The 18,121-nt window shown below is 41.7% G+C and overlaps 1 protein-coding gene across 1 annotated transcript in view; it reads left to right on the top strand.

The window, feature by feature from the left end:
- The window catches only part of myo1d (myosin 1D), a 711,487-nt gene extending 699,707 nt beyond the window's left edge, over positions 1 to 11,780 (top strand). Inside the window, exon 22 of the mRNA XM_038778976.1 lies at positions 10,354 to 11,780. Coding sequence (XP_038634904.1) covers positions 10,354 to 10,510 — 157 coding nt within the window. The 3' untranslated portion in view covers positions 10,511 to 11,780. The remainder of the gene's footprint in view (positions 1 to 10,353) is intronic.
- Positions 11,781 to 18,121: the final 6,341 nt, after the last annotated feature.

Genomic DNA, 18,121 nt, shown 5'->3' on the forward strand with positions numbered 1-18,121 from the left:
CATTCCATAATGTCCTTTCCATCCTACTCGTGGCTTGCTATGGTCATAATCATTGACTTCAACAGTAGACAATCGTTTATTCCGGATCATACAAAATTGCGTTTTGGGTTTAACACATTATCTGGTAATTTGTGTGTTGAATATCTAATTTCAGGAGAATATGGCACCACCTATTTTTAACTGTGAACCTTGCAGCTTCATGTCTTCTGAGAAGGAGCATAAACGTGAGCTATTTATGTCTCGCTGTGCAACAGTGACATGTCCTTTTGTGTAGGTAACAGAATGAGGATGAAATTAGGGGTAACAAGTGTATTTATTATCAGTTTCATAGTATCTTATTTGTAAAGCACCCAAACTTTAAACGGTAACCACACAAATAATAAAGCTACTTTTGGAAGAAATTGTGATTGTCGCAAATTTTCTGATTTGGACTTTATCATATCACGGTCTCTAACAAAGATTCCAGTCCAAGGCTATGCATACTGCAATCACTCTGAACTGGTTTAGCATTTGGTGTTGAAAGACTACTTCAAGAGAAGTAACTTTGCAACTTTTCAATCTTTTTTTGCAATCAGTTTGGGAAAGTCAATTATTTGTGACTTTACATTTTTTAAGTTTTGGATTTTAAAGAATGTGGCATTCCAGTTGTTTTTACATTGTCCAGCTGTCCTTTCTCCTGGTTTAGAAATGTTGCTGGCTGTGAGAGGTTTGTGTGCAGAGTTCTACATTGGAGCAGACCAAGTGGGACAGGAAATCTGGTGTTTCACAGTGTAGTTTCAGTCACTTATACTTAGTAAACCTCTTGAGTATATCATAAACCCACTTGTTCCGGTAAATGGCCTCCCGTTAGCCCTGATCTCAGCCCAGTGACACAATGGCTTTTGATTGAAGATTTACATGTACCGTGTCTGTATCATTTGCTCTTTGCAACCAAGGAGATGGGACCTTTCCATATAAACCTGCACTTCAGTCTATGTCAGGTATAGCCGCAAAAGCTTTGAACAGGACGGACAAAGCAATTAGATGCTATAAGTTTAATGGTGGGAATCTGTTCTCAGCTGCTGCATCTGTGCTGTGCATTCTTAACAGGCCTTGGCAAAATCCAGCAGTCCTGGAAGAATAGAACAGGATAATTTTATTCAACATCTTGAATTTACCCAACACCTTTTAATGTGGCGACGTGTCCCAAGGTACTTTGCAGAGCAAAATTTGACACTGAGCTACAAAAAAAGATTTAACGGCAGGTGAGCAAAAGGGTAGCCAAAGAAGTAGCTTTTAAAGAGTGTCTGAAAGAAGAAGAGAAATCCAAGGTGGGGAAGGACAGCAGGGAGCGGATTTCAGAACTTCAGACTTGGGCAGCCAAAGACATGGCTGCTGATGGTGGAGCGGGTAAAATGGAAAATGCACAAGAGGCCAGAATTTGAGGGTTAGAAAACACAGCGGTAATAACATCAGATACACAGAATACAATGAATGGTTGTTGGAGGCCATTCACAGCCATAAAGACATTGCAGCAGGAGAGTTTGGACTGCAAGAACTATAATGTGGTGATATTGAGGAACTCTCATTTGCGCCTGAAAAACCTTATTTGAAAGTGGACTGAAAAGTAGTCAGTCAATCTGTGCATATTAGTGCCCAACTAGGATTTTCTGAAGAGTTTACACTGCACTATCATTAGTGTAGTGCAGAAATTGGAACGTTGATCATTGGAATTCCACTGTGGTCTATTGCTAAGGATCCAGCAAGATTCCCCCATCAGTAAATAGTTTGCTTAGGAATGGAGTAGCTTTGGTCCACTCCTCTTTAACACCCATAGCCAAGGCAGTTACCAAAGTACATAATGATCCGCATCAGAACTGCCTTTGCTACTTTCTTGGCTGATCTGTCACTTTTCATTCACCCAGTCTGAGACACCAATCTAAATCCCATCCAGCACGTATGAGTGCTTGGAATTTTCCATCTGCATAGTGGCATTTCCAACACCTGAGAAAGCCCTGCCACTGTTTGCAACTACTGGGACCAGGCCAGCACCAAAAAGTGTTTTAGATACTATGCTTCAGTTGGCCCATACCTATATCATGGGAAATAAGAGAGCAAACCTGTCAGTCAAAGTACATGGAAGGTCGCAACCCTTGTTTTATCTTGCATGTCTGATACTGTTTAGCATCTGGTACAAAATCCATGGGGTTGACTCAGTAATCTATCCTTGAAAGGCTGCTGTACGGTGATCCTCATCAGGTTCAGGACCCTGGATCATTGGATTCTTAATAGAGTCCAGACATTCCCAGCAGCTGAGGAACAGATTCCATCCATCAGACTCCTTGCACCTAATTGCACAGTCAGACTTGTGCAAGGCTCTCACTGCTGAAACTGGTTTAACATAGTGGGCTAAATAGCTGGCTTGTAATGCAGAACAAGGCCAGCAGCACGGGTTCAATTCCCGTTCCGGTCTCCCCGAACAGGCGCCGGAATGTGATGACTTGGGGCTTTTCACAGTAACTTCATTGAAGCCTACTTGTGACAATAAGCGATTATTATATTATTATTATAACTGAATAATCTGAAAGGAGAATTTTGGGGCATTGCACAGATTAGAAAAGATGCCCATCTCCTGACTACCACTAAAATCCTATAACCACTCTGGTTGAGGGCAGGGTCAAGGGAAAAGCTGATTCGGGGGAACCACAGATTTGAGCCAGGGAAGTGGGATGGAAATTTTCGAAAATGGGAGAAGGGGATTGAGACAGTAAAAGATTTGTTTCTTAGGGGTCGCTTTGCAGGATTGAAGGAGCTGGAAGCGAAGTATGGGCTTGAGCAGGGGGAAATGTTTAGATACATGCAGGTTCGAGATTTTGCCAGAAAGGAGATACAGAGCTTACCGGTGGAGCCGGCCTTCACATTGCTGGAGGCGGTGCTGACGACAGGGGGACTAGAGAAGGAGGTAGTGCCAGCCATTTATGGAGCTATTTTGGAAGAGGGGAAGACACCACTGGAAGGGATCAAAGCAAAGTGAGATGAACAGTTGGGAGAGGATATGGAGGAGGAGTTCTGGTGTAAGGTGCCCCAGAGAGTGAATGCCTTCACCTCGTGCGTGAGGTTGGGGCTGATATAGTTGAAGGTGGTATACAGAGCACACATTGCGAGGCTGAGCTGATTCTTTGAAGGAGTAGAAGATGTAAGTGAATGTTGGGGGGGGGGGGGGGGGGGGGGGCGCTAATCACGTTCATTATGTTTTGGTCCTGTCCAAAGCTAGAGGATTACTGGAAGGAGGTTTTTAGGGTAATTTCCAAGGTGGTGCACGTGAAACTGGACACGGGCCCCTGGGAGGCCATATTTGGGGTGTCGGACCAGCCAGGGTTGGAAACGGGTGCGGAGGCAGATGTTGTAGCCTTCGCCTTGATCACCCGAAGGTGGCTCCTGATAGGTTGGAGAGCAACCTCTCCACCCTGTGCCCTGGCGTGGCGGGGGAACCTGTTGGAATTCTTGACTCTTGAGAAGGTGAAGTTTGAACTGAGGGGAAGGATGGAGGGGTTCTACAATTCATGGGCATTATTCATTAAGCACTTTCAAGAACTGGATAACATCGAACATTAGTTGGGGCGGGTGGGTGGGAGGGTGGCTGTGTGTATTAATGGTGACTATGGGTGATCTCTAATTCCTTTTTGTCATTTATTTGTGTGAACATGCGGGCTAATGTTTGGGGTTTGGTGGGAGGATGGGATCGTTGTTATTGATATGGGGATTGACATATTTTTTACTGATTATTGTTGGTGTGTGTAAATTTGGGAGAAAATGTGAAAAAGGACGAGAATAAAAATATTTTTAAAAATCCTATAACCACAATGGGAGAAGGTTTAGTCATATGGATCATAGCTAGTGACAGCTTTTGATTAAAAGCCACCATTTTATTTTTAAAAACAACCATATTCTGAAATTCTTATCACTCGGTTTGATATAACTAAATATGAATTTAAGAAAAATGTTGTTACATTTTCAAATTGAGTTATGTGTTCAGCTTTTTATTAATAAATATTTTTATTGAGTCTTAGATTTGTAGACAATACAGGAGGTGATTGATGCGGTTATTATTTACAATTTACATGTTTTTCCTTATTAGGTACTCCCTCCCCCTCACACCCCCTTGCTCCCGCCTGCCCCATCCCAATTCCCCTCTCCCCTTCCTGTTATTTGGGCTCTGTCTTGGCCCCTTCTGCTATAGATGTTATAGTCTATATGTGTTAAGCTTTTAAGTCTACCTACATTGTGCACAGGGAGATCAACTCTCTTTATTTTAAGGTGGCCATTTTGTGGATTGCTTTTCCTCATGGTGGAATCTGCTGCAAGTTTGTTGTTCTGAGATAATCAAGTTTGCTGGTAATGGAACACGGCTACACTTATTATTCAAAGTCCCAAATGAGGGAACCTGGATTAGATATCGGTCCAGAACTAGCTTCAAGTCTAGCCCACACTGAGTGGCTGAAAAGCTTATCTTGTCTGCTGGATGTAAAATGAGTCAAGCCTTTAACGAACATTAATCTACAAAGCAAAGCTGCCCCATTTTGGTATTAATTGCTGCTAGATTGCTTATCACACTATATGCATCATCCATACTCTACCCATTATAGTATCTTGAAAGACTGGTGACCACCAAGTAGATTAATGAATAAACAGTTTATTTAGGCAAATAACTATTTACTGAGGTAAAGGCTTCCATACTCCACGATGCCAAGCTCCAACAGGCATAAAAACCGCGCTCTGCCCCAGGATTCATACGCTCTGGCCCTGTGGGTCACACGACCCTCCGAGAACATGCCCCTTAAAGGGACATGCCAGCCCACCCATGCTCTTCTGAAAACTTCAAAACTTTGAACCTCCTCATCTCACTCAGCCCTCTCATTCTAAATTTAAGTTACCAGTGTTTGCTATGGCTTACTTGTCGCACTGATGTACCATCAATTCGACTCAAGACACATTTAGGATCCGAGCTGTGGCTTTAATCAGCTAGTTGTTAGCCCGGTGGTCGACTACAGAGAATGGCCGACTGCCGGGAACTCTGGGTACTTATAACCCACCTCGGAGGCGGGGCCTACTTGCCTCTCGACCAATTGGAGAGCAGTCACATGACTAGTCCCAACCAATCGGACGAGAGGCACATGACCAGCCAGAGCCAATGGGAAGCCAGTGCTCTGCATCAATGGCAGTGCTCATATCCATACCACCACACGCACTCTTGCCCTGAGTCTGTGGGAACTAAGTTCAAGCCCCACTCGTGGAATTTGAGCACGTAATGTGAACTGCTACCCAGTCCAGTAGTCGAAGGGCAATCCTTCAGATGGGATATTTACAAAGGACCCTCTCGGATTTGAAAATGAGCTGGGATGTTTTCGCCAGTGTCTTCGCCAATATTTACCCCTCAACTAGCATTACCAAAAGTACAGGTTATCTGTGCACCATCACATTGCAGTTTGTGGGGTCTTGCTGTGTGCAGATTGCCTTCCATGGCTCCTATATTGCAACGGTGACTACACATCAAAAATGTTTCCTTGCCTGTAAAATGCTTTGGGGATGTCCTACGGTCATGTTCAAGTTATTTTTTTCCTTTAAAATCCTAAACTTCTGTCATCTTACCGGCATCTCCTTATTTGTGTAATCAACCGTCCTACACCCATCAATCTTGGTGATACCACTTCTATCCTGAGGAATTAAATTTTATTGGGTGTAGCTTCATGAAAGACTTCAAAGGGCACATAGAGCCTAACCATTGAGAGCCTAACCATTGTTCAGCATATGCTTACTAAAAGAGCTGGACTAATTTTCTACAATTTAGGGTACTTCATATTGGTTGATAAATTAATTTCATCAACAGTCCACACATTTTAAACAGCCACTGTTTAAAATCAAGGGGCTGAATTCTCCGCCGTCGGGATTCTCCGTTTTACCGGTAGCTGGAGGGTTTCCGATGGGGTGGGGCTGCCCCACAATGGGAAACCTCATTGACCAGCCAGAGAAACGGAGAATCCCGACAGCGTGCCGCTCCAGAAATCTGGAAACACCCGCCTACGGTGTCGCCCATTTCGGACAGATATTAGAAAATTGTTTTCTCTCTTGTGAGTCTGGAACTCTCCACCTCAAGAGGAGGACTGAATATTTTTAAGGCAGAGGTAGATAGATTCTTGGCAATCTTTCACCCCCTTGCTTATCCGGAGGTATGCGGGAATGTGGAATTGAGGTTACAATCAGTTCAGCCATGATCTTATTGAATAGCAGAGCAGATTCGAGAGGCCAAGTGGCCTTCTCCTTCTCCAAATTCGTATGTTTGTATATTCTTTGCAGCCGCAAGGTCGCAGAGGAAGGAGGCTGCAGAATATGAATATTGATAAGTGTTGAAATCCAGTTTTGGGGGCGGGAAAGGACGGTTGAATGATCTTTTGAATGAAAAGACAAAATTCCCCAATTACAGTACCGACATCTGTTGCCTTAGATTGTGGCAGGAACACGAGGAAGGTTTTTATGAAAGGATTTTTTCTTTTTAAAAAAACACTGGATAAGCCAGGTTAGGAAGTGAGTGTGTGTCGCACAACGAAGCTGAAGCAGATGGAAGAAGATGAAAGTGCAATGTCCCGCTGGGTTGAGAGAGTTTAATCCCTCGCAGCAAAACTGTCTCCCTTTGGAATCACAGCTGTCATCCAGCCTCAAAATCTCAAATTCAAACTGAATAAATGATATGTAGAACTTAGACTCTCTAATTCCCTTCATAGACACAGTCACAGGGCGAGGTTAGTAATAGTCAATCTAGAATACTGTTGCCTCAAAGTTTACTGGAAGGTCTCCCTGATGCAGCCTTTAATATGCGAGGGAATGCTAGCTTTTTACTGGACACATCAAGCTCTAACGTATTAAAACGTTGCAAGTTGCTTCACGGGACTCTATCAGACAGAATTTAACAAGGCTCCATCAGTGCCAATAAGAGCACATCAAACTGATACAGAATTTAGTTTATTTCGGTCATGGTTTGTCTGGGGAAGCCAGAACAGTGGAAACATGGAGATGGAGAGTGGAATGGAGCAGAACTAATATCAGTGGAGAATAGCAATAACCATGGGGCAAACAGCAGACATGTTATTTGATTGTTAATTCAGCTTGCTCATGCATATCGGCACATTAACTTTTCCCAGACAGCTCGCTGATGATGTATGTTTTTTATAAAATCAAGTGCCGAGGGTTAAAATAATTTTTCTAATGTTTACTAACAGAGTGTGCTCTCCCTCTTCAATTCACAACATTCTAGAAATAGGAATGAATTGGCATTAGCATTTTTGTATTTAAGTCACTGAGCTAGTGCGCAGTCAGTTATAGACCCACTTGTCCCAGAGTCGCAACGCAGGTAAAATTGGATTTTATTTAAAATACCCCAGGTCCTTTAGCTTAGCCAAATAAACTACAATCACCAGGTTTTATAACTTTAACACGAGTAACCTTCTATTATGTACAGAATTATAATTAAACTGACAAAAATGTAACTGATGATCTAATACCCCTTTTCCAACCAACTCCCTCTTACTATCTCTTTCTCTCTCTCTCATTAATATATATATTATTTGGATATATATATCTCACGCACACACAAATAAAGGATCTTTAAATAATTGGCATGATTTCCTGTTAATGTCTTTCTGAAGTTCAGGTTTTTATTTTTGTACTTCTAGGAACTTGGGTATTAGGAGCAAAAATAGGCAATTCAGCCCTTCACGCCTGCTCCGCCATTCAATCAGATTGTGGCTGATCTCTTCCTGGTCTCAAATCCACCTCCCTACCTGTTCCCCGCATCCCTTTAACCCATCCTTTTCATCAGAAATATACCCATCAGCTTGAAAACATTTTTTTAAATGTATTTTATTACAAACATGTATCAAAACAGGGTACAACAAATAAACACTCTGGGAAACATACTTCCCGGCAATCAACTATACAGTCTGTGCAGATTATTCCCCTTTTCCACCTGGATTCGATCCCGGCCCCGGGTCACTGTCCATATGGAGTTTGCATATTTTCCCTGTGTCTGTGTGGGTCTCGCCCCCATAACCCAAAGATGTGCAGGGTAGGTGGATTGGCCACGCCAAATTGCCCCTTAATTGGAAAAATTGAAAAAAAGTTAAATGACTTGAAACAAAATTGTTCCGACCTACACTCCCTAAGTTGCAATTTTCCATCGACTGTTCAAGAACAAAGTAATTCTTGTGAAACTCCAGTTCTCTTGCCCATCGAAGATTTGTCAGTGTTAAATCAGCCTTGAACCAGTCTTGAGCTCTTAAACTGGATTTGTGACAATGTAATTAGTCAATTCATGTTTGTTGTAATTCATTTTAAACTGGTCATTGGTTGAGATTTTTACATTGAGATAGGGTTTACGTTGAGTAAGTGATTGGTGCTATTTATTTCTGGATTATTATTATCTTGTTACGCAGTGAGTTTTGACAAAATATTGGTGGTTTATACTTCATTTTTTTTAAAAAGGATTCCATAGAATTTACAGTACAGAAGCAGGCCATTCGGCTCATTAAGTGTGCACCGGCCCATGGAAAGAGCACTTTACCCAAGCCCACACCTCCACCTTATCCACGTAACTCAGTAACCCCAACCAATCAATAGTTCTTACCTTGCCGATCTTTTAACTGTGCATATTGTGTTCATCATCCCTGTTTGCTTGTGAGAGAGTATATCAGGAAATTGAACTGGGAAATACTACTCGTGGCATAGGCATGATGCATACTTAAGAGATAATGCAGTTTGGCTTTGGAATTAGGAGAAAGAGAGTCATACCTACCTTGTAATCTTGTTCGTTTTGAACTACTGGGCTGTTTTCCCCTCCTGGGTGAAGTATTGGCATTTGACAGAAATGGTGAGTAATTAGGTCAAGTAAACTTTACATTTAGCATTTGACAGCCACAGAGAGTGGAAAAATGTATAAAATGCTCAAATACTTAGCATTGTGTGACAGTCGTCTTAGTACAGTACTTCGCTGTAGCTAATTAGGCAACACTCTGGAATTACCAAAATTCAGACGAATACCCAGTATTATTAGGCAATCAGTGGGTAGTTATTCTGTGTTGTAATGTGTCCTCTTCCTGTTTTATGCGCCAGGTTTCATTTTGTAAAATCATGAGGACTAGAGAGTTGATACATCAGATTTATAACCTGAGCTGATGAGTTGTTTGTGTACAACCCTCCCCCTCCAGTATAAATATTAAATGATTCTAAAGCTAAGTAATTGTGAAAATGGTCGACAAGTGTCAGAAATGCTCAGGCAATGCTGCCTTGAACCTGTACTGGAAATCAATCTTTTTTTTTGCCTTGGGGTGACCAACGTGCCATTGTCAGGCACCATTTTAGAACAGGATTTCAAGCTTTACAGCTCAAGATTTGTCTAATTAATTAATCCCTGAGGGACTATCTGGCACTGCATTGCAAGGCTGCAATGATTCAATCCAGGTTTCATTTATTTTGCTGCTGACTATAAACTTGTGTTTGTACTGTACTAATGTCTACGCAAAATAAATCTCAAAAGACAAAGAATTGAAGCTTCACCATCTGGATAATGTGGATGTGTGTTTTAGAAATGTTGTTGAGAATTTCTATTTGTTATCCATAATAAAACTAAGGCTACTGACATTAAAGCTATACAGGGAGTTTTATTGTTTAGAACAACAGCCATGAATCCTGAAAACTAGAACAGCACGGTAGCATTGTGGATAGCACAATCGCTTCACAGCTCCAGGGTCCCAGGTTCGATTCCAGCTTGGGTCACTGTCTGTGCGGAGTCTGCACATCCTCCCCGTGTGTGCGTGGGTTTCCTCCGGGTGCTCCGGTTTCCTCCCACAGTCCAAAGATGTGCAGGTTAGGTGGATTGGCCATGATAAATTGCCCTTAGTGTCCAAAATTTCCCTTAGTGTTGGGTGGGGTTACTGGGTTATGGGGATAGGGTGGAGGTGTTAACCTTGGGTAGGGTGCTCTTTCCAGGAGCCGGTGCAGACTCGATGGGCCGAATGGACTCCTTCTGCACTGTAAATTCTATGTAATTCTATGCTCAGCTGGGTTTGCGACTGGAAACTTATCCCGGTGGGATTGTCGTTGAAAGAACCTCACTCGGTGCTAAAGTAAGTGTGGCTCTCAAAAGGACCCTACGTGCTAATTAGCTCTTGCAAAACAACCAAAGAATAATGAAGGTTGCCAGTTTTCCCTTAGCTTGGTCAGCGTTAATGGTAATTCTTGTCAGAAAGCTTGAGTTGTCTTGAAACCATTTGAAAAATGCACTTGGATTAAACAGCTTTAATTTCTTTTCTCTCCTGCTTCTAGTGAGAAGAGGCACTTCCAAGTGAAAGCATGTGACCCCATTCAATGCTCCATGCACGGAAAGAAGTGTACCATCATGGTGGAGACCAAGATCAACCAGTCACAGCCTGACTTCACCAAGACACGCTCAGGATTTGTCCTTTCCTGGCCTGGAAACTAGCAGTAACCTCGGCTTTTTAAAATGTTTTATTTTGTCCAAAGCCAGCTTTGCCATTCAATGTCAATTCATTCATAGCCTGGCAACATTTAATGATGTTGGGGGGGGAATGGGAAATGGGAAATAAGTCCTGGATTGGTTCGTGCTAAACATTATAAACACACATAGTTCAGAAGTAATGCTCTCCAATAATCACACTTCTTTTCTATGACCTGCGTAAGCGCTTTAAGGTATTTAATTTTTTTGTGACACTCTTTGGCATCTATCTGTTGAAATTGGCTTTGACTCTTTTTTTCCCCCTTTTGCAAGGTTCCTGGATCTCCTTAAATATAACGACCATGCAGAGCAGGCTCTCATCTGTAGTTTTTCAGGGTTATGAACTTTTGCACTCAATATTTATTGCTTCATTTAAACAAAGTAACCCCTATTTTAATAATAGAATTATATGGAGCACGATTCTACAGTATGAAAATGAGAAATTAGCTTGCAGATTTAGAATCTATATTTCATAATTAGAGTGCTAGAATCTGTGTTAATAGTCTGGCTTCAAGTGTCTGTTCAGCAATTGAATCAGTGGGGTCTGAATTTCTGCAAAATTTACTGTGTGTTAGACTGAAACTGTTGTCTGCAGATAGAGTCAAAAAGTTCACTCTGTGGTTCTCGTGATGTGTGATCGATTAGATATGGGACTGGGCTTTCGCTAAGTCGGGATGGCTCGGGAACACTTTACAAATGGTGGCCGAGACACGATTCCGAGGTTCCTAATTGCGTTCCTGGGGTTTCCAATCTCCAGAAGTGACTCTTACGGGCACAAGCTGGTTCAGCTCTCAAGCCCACATCATGCTGACCTCCTGACCTGGTCGGCTCCCAGAGTGGGGATCAGCATGTCCTAGCCCTCTAAAATTTTCAGGGAGTCCAGACAGCTTTTCAAAGAGCCGTGGTTCATGGTACCTCAGAGGAGTTGTGAACCTTGGTCTGTAAGCTTGAACCTTTTGAAAGGTAAGTTTAAAAGGCACTTCTTGTTTTCACCATGCCAAGGTATGTCCCCCCCCCACCCCCACCCAAATAACTACCCTGGCCCATATGCCCCACAGGTAAAGCTCCCCCCTCCCCCACAATGGTACCTCATTATCCCATGCCAAGTTAGGCCCCGCCAAACAGCCCCTATGCCCCTCTTCTAAACCAAGCAATGGCACTTCTGTGCTCTGATGTGGAGATGCCGGCGTTGGACTGGGGTGAGCACAGTAATAAGTCTTACAACACCAGGTTAAAATCCAACAGGTTTGTTTCAAACACGAGCTTTCGGAGCACTGCTCCTTCCTCACCTCCATTCACCTGAGGAAGGAGCAGTGCTCCGAAAGCTCGTGTTTGAAACAAACCTGTTGGACTTTAACCTGGTGTTGTAAGACTTATTACTTCTGTGCTCATACACCCACTATAAAATGAGGCTTGGTTGAGAGCCCAGAAATCCATTAGCCTGTTAGAAACACCTCAGCACCACAGAAAACATTGCATTGACAGCTCTAGCTCTCTAACCTCCATGTTTATTTACACAAAATAATGAGGTTTAAAAGGTCCAGATGATTGACACTTTTATTAAGATGTAGTACAAAGGAGTTTTAAATAGTAGAAAGTTATTAATGAATACATTCAAAGCTTTTTTAACACATCCTACTGCCTCTACAGATTTACTGGTTCCTGTACAGTGGGTGAATGGACATGGAAGTGCCATAGATTGGCATGAGGGGTGTAGCTTGACATGGGGAAATGGGTTATAGGAAGCTAAGGGGCATTGCCTGGCTTGAGGGGGTCATGTGGGTTTGGAGTTATCACTTGGCATGGGAGGTCATATTGTTTGGGGGGCATAGCTTGGCATGGAGGAATGAGCAGCCATAAGAGGTTGGTGGGAGGGCATATGGTGGCATGGATTAGGCATGGGGTTTGTGTGCAGAGCGAGTGCTAAAAGGACTTTCTGTTATTTTAAGCTCGATGAAGTCCCACGACACCAAGATGGGCTTTTTTAAAACAGCCTGTCTCTGTACCTGGGAATCCCCGTGGCTGCCGCAAAACATTTTCCCAGCTGAGCTGGCCTAACTGCAGCCTGCACCCATACTCCCCACACTGAAAATCCCATCTTTGTGGGCACTTTCCCACGAGGGAGGCGGAACAAACTGGGAATTTTCCCAGCTCCCGCTCCCCACCTCAGATGAAAATCCAGACCATGGTCACCATAAAACGTACGACCACAATATAGTTACGTAAAAAAAAGTCAGGTCACCTTTCTTCTCTTGTCTAGTTTTCCTGGAGGAACAAAATTCACCGTTGCAAAGCATTTTCTACTTTTGGATCTAATTTTAAAGAGGATCTTTAACATCGCTCATGGACCAAATTTTGAACTAACCTTATTTTATCACACCTCCAACTGATGTCATCCACCCCCTGAATGTGCATATACTTTGAAACTTGACTCAATCAAATTAGTTATTCTGCTGGGTCCTCACCGCAGTTACTGGTCACATTGTCACATCCTGCTTGCAAGGGAAGTGAAAATGTGTCAACTTTATGTGCAGCTAGATGCACAGCTAGATATTGTTTTAGCATGCAGCATGTCACACGATTTGACACTAGATTATTTAAATCTTTTCTGAGAATTTTTTTCTGTTTTCTTCCTCTGGCCTGGGACCAATGTAACAGAGTGGGTGGAAACATGGCCTGACCCGCAGCCCTGAGCCAGGACCAGCTATAGCTGGTTGTTAGGTGGTACTAGGGACTGACCATCCAAGGTTAAATATCAGCCCAATATGCCCCTTCTATTTTTTCCCTCTTACCCCGTGCTCCCTCCCTGAATCGGGGTTATGGTTCATTCATTACCTTGATTCCCTGCCTGACGACAAAGCAACCAGGATCTCAGAGAAAGCTGCATTCACACAGTGGCACCGAGTGACAGACTTCTATTTCTGCAGTCCTATTTCAGCACAATCATGCACTTGTGTTGCGCAATGGGTTTCCTAGGATAATCTAGCTAGGATAAGATAGGACCGATATAGATATAAATCAGGCTGCTGTTCATTTGCATTTACAATACAAGGGGATATTTTAAATTGGGAATGTAAGCACTTAGTTCTGCACAATGGTTTGTGGAGAACTTGTGAGATGACTGGTACTGATTGAAACTGGTCTCATATACCATAAAATGAACATCATCTTCAGACCAGTACCAGTCATTTCCAAGTTTTATTGTTTTCGGTTGGGAGTGAATAATTTTCGACAAGATTTGTAACTGCGCATCAGAAGTTCACAGGAAAGAAACAGTGATTATTTTCCTTTTCCACTGTTTCCTGAATGTGGAATGCTGTCCACATTATGACGTGTAACCATCAAAAGAATCAAGTTTCTGCAATCGGATCGGAAGGACAAAAATGTTAAACATGGTTAATATTTAGATCTCCCTGTAATCTGGAAAATTGTTTGGGTAGAAATTCACACCGCTGAAAGAAATTAATAACAGCAAAAGCAAGTCGACCATCGTCTGAAAGTGACAAATAAGCTACCATTTAACAAAAAGAGTTCAGGTGGAGAGCTGCCGCTGAGAAAGTTCACCGATCTTGCTTCCTTCAGATGCGGAATGCATTTCCAGTCGGACAGTTAGCTGTAAAAGTTCAGCACAAATTTCTGTCGTGTTGGCCCTGTTTGTGGTAATAATCACACTCCTGAGTCAGAAGATCATAGATTCAAATCCCATTCCAGGACTAAGAGTGAGGGGATGCCCCAGTGTCAGAGATGCCACATTTCAGGTGATAGCTTAAATCGAGGCCTTCTCAGGTGAACATAAAAGGTCCAAAGAAAAACATTCTAGCCAATAGCTATTCCTCAGCTGATCATTTCATTGCCGTTTGTGAGACCATGCTGTGCAAATTGTGATTGCTTACAAACAGCAGTTCATAGAAGTTAAATCATTCTTCCTGTAATTTTGCAGTCCACGTTGCACAGTGCTTTGACAATGATGTCCAAAGCATGAAAACTTGGTTATTAAAAGGACATTGTGCACAGTGGCAGGTCTGCCTCAATCATTTACTGCTTTTTAAAAAATGTATAAATATGGTTTCTATTGAAATTTTCATCTCTGTGTTGTAGACCACTTCCCTCTTGCAGGCCAGTGTTATCTGAGGCCCGCAATGAGATCATTTCCCTGTCATTGCTATTTTTCTCCATTATTCAAATTATTGTGAAGCTGGGCAGACTGAAATTGCAACTACCCACTGATTACAGCTTGGCCCTGTGGTCAGTCTCCATGTGATACTGTGGCGGGTAGATTCAGTTCACTGTCCAATCTACATACCTGTCTAACCCCGTCAGTGACGGGGGCTAGCTGGACAAAGGGTGTGTCCTAGATTAGAATTTTGAAACAAATAAAAGCTTTACTGTTCTTCATTTGTTATGGTTAATATATACTCATTAAGACAATGCCGTTCTTTTTAGCAAATGGATTCAGCTGCACTAAAGAGATTTCACAAAAATAGAAACTTTTGCAAGAAATAGGCCTGTGGTCCTTTGTTGGTGTACAGGTACAGGTACCATTTAACCAACACTGGATATAAATCACCCACAATTGACCTATGCTGCTCTGTAACGTTAGAGAGCTATTTTAATTGCCATATGAGGAAAACCACACGGAAGATTGACTCTCATCTTTTTAAATGTGCCTTTTGTTTTGGAAAGAGTAGGTCAAGCCATACCGTGAACAGGTGATTATGGATTTTCCTTCCTGTCCAGATTAATCCTGGTAAAGCAATAAGCAGTGCTACTAATTAATGCTTGGCTGTATCTCAATGAAAGAATTAACAAGCAAAGATGTACACTTATACTGCTTGCCATCGGTTAGACCTTGATTAGTATTTATTTAGCTTGAACTCAAAATGCTTGATGCATCTTCAGTAACCTGGAATGTTTTGTTGAATGGTCACTAATTTTTATAGCCCCAGAAGGATTTAATGTAGCTTTCAGAGCTCATGGCTGGTAGAATATCGTGCACTCCTGCGCAGCCAAGACATCAAACTGATCTTTTTTTTCTGATCAGCTAGTTGTATGGTTGCCTCATTTCAATCAAGTTACACCTCGTTGAATTCTACCATTAAATTGAAGGTTATTGGCGAGGGTAACATTTCACACAACTTTCACCCCTGCCAACTGAAGTGGGAATTCTAAGCCTGCAGACAATTTGTCAGTTACCCTTCTTGCCTCTGAACATGGGCAGTGCTTCTAACATTAGAGTTACAGTGCATGAGTTGAGGCATCTGAGAGGGAAGCCTTCACTACACTTGTTATGCTGTGGTGGGAAGTTCACAATGCCGCAAGTCTGCAAGGAGAGAAGTGACCCAGTTTTTTAAATTTTCTGTTACCCCACTCCCTGTCATAGTTAAGTGCACACAGATCAGCTTTAGTGGCGTGTCAAGTAGTAGTTGAGCATGTTGGCCTTGTACTACAGCACCTGATTTTCCCTATATGGAAGGAGGGTGTGCAGGAGAAGGGGGCTGAAAGATTCCAAAAAATTAAGTATCAAGATTCAGCAACACCCCTAGTGCCTAAATAACCTGGAGTTCAAATCATGTGCAGCTGGGGTCTGTAGATATTCACTTTGCCTTAGATATTGCCAATTGTAATAAAATGGTGTATTTAATCACTCATGTATCAAGTGTCATGTATAAATTAGCTTTATATTTAGAAATTTAATATACAGAATTCAAATTAACCATGAAATATGGACACTTGCTGCTCTATCAGAATTGCAACTTTTTTTGTAAACAAAAAGATTTTCTTGTTCTTTTGCTTCAATCAAAGATTACGGTGCAATTTTATTTGATATACATTTTAAATTTGTAAATTGGTTGTATTTCTGATCTGTTTTGTCCAGTTATAGCTTGATAGGATATTCAATGAATTTATTTTCTTAATTGCTTGATATGTTCCAGACTAGAAAGAAAAGTTAGTACTTTCATCAATTAAAAAATTAAATTTCTAAGCACTCTTTGGTGTCTTCTGATTTTTAAAAAATTGTTTTTGCATTTCAAATGCATCTGTACCGCTTGTCAAATGTTAATCATTCGCACACAATGCAACAGGAAACAGATATATTCCTCTCTGTAATTCCCTCAAAACAGTGAAGTCTCAATAGCAACCCATCTGAACATTGTTAGATAAATAAATACTAGGGTAATGGGGTTTGTAGGTATTTTGAAATTGGGAAACCAAAATGAAGAGCCATGGACACGCACAACATTTGAGAAAGACGGAAGAGAAATTATTAGGTGAGAAGTAAAGGGAAAATGATAAACTTTGGCATTAAAGATCCAATATTTGTGCGAGGAGGAAAGGGAAGATATAAAAGGCCTCATTTTTATGATGGAATCAAATGTCACAAGTCAGGCCATTTCCCAATGTTGCGTTCCCAAGTTCTGAATGAATGCACAAGCTCATTATTTTCTCCCTGGGGAGTCGGTGACGGCTGCCATATCCATACCACCCAACATCCAATATGAACAGAACCCATGAGCCTGAATGTGAAATGTCCATTGAATAAATAATCATCCGTTCAAACCCCATTTGAAAATATTGTTCTCTCAGCAACTCATGATACTGTCCATACCACATATTCAAACTCCTCTTTAAAAAAAACTCACTCATTTTAAGTTTTCATAGATCTGTCAAAATAAACAGCCATTCAAAAATCCCTTCAAAATACTTTAATCCTTTTAACTGATCATGAAACGGTGAACCAAATAAATCTGATATTCTCCCTCATTGTACTGTATGCAACCCCTACTAAGGTAAATCCATTAGTGGGGCTTGGAACCTAACCAAGCATTGATAATAAGATTCCATTGCAACTGTATCAAGAAATCCTCCAGGTTGCCTGAACAGAGGTCATCTTTTCAATTTATTTCAAAGGCTTAACAGATGTACTTTCAATCATAAAGTCAGGCATTTACTCAGTTGTTTCAAATAACCAAAAGATGTCTAGACTTTAAATCAATCTAAAAATCACATGATCCAAATGACGCATTAATACCCGATTCTCAATACTTTTGAATGCAAAGAACACTTTATCAACTGGAGAAAGTACGCCAATGCATCTGAACACTTACACAATTCTGGCCAAATTAATGATCACTTACATTTTAAGGACTGAGCCCTATGATGAATCGCTGCATTAAAACATACTTTTTTTAAAATATTTTTTATCCTCCTTTTTCACATTTTCTCCCAGATTTACACCAACAATAAACAATAATCAGTAACAAATATGTCAATATCAATATCAATAACAACGATCCCAACCTCCCACCAAACCCCAAACATTAGCCCGCATGTTCACACAAACAAATGACAAAAAGGAATTAGAGATCACCCATAGTCGCCATTAACACACACAGCCCCCCAACCCTCCCACCCACCCGCCCCAACTAATGTTAAGTGTTATCCAGTTCTTGAAAGTACATAATGAATAATGCCCATGAATTGTAGATCCCCTCCATCCTTCCCCTCAGTTCCAACTTAACCTTCTCAAGAGTCAAAAATTCCAACAGTTCCCCCCCCCCCCCCCCCCCCCCCCTGCCA

Source organism: Scyliorhinus canicula, chromosome 19 (genome assembly GCF_902713615.1).
Source record: "Scyliorhinus canicula chromosome 19, sScyCan1.1, whole genome shotgun sequence".
NCBI classification, from domain to species: Eukaryota; Metazoa; Chordata; class Chondrichthyes; order Carcharhiniformes; family Scyliorhinidae; genus Scyliorhinus; species Scyliorhinus canicula.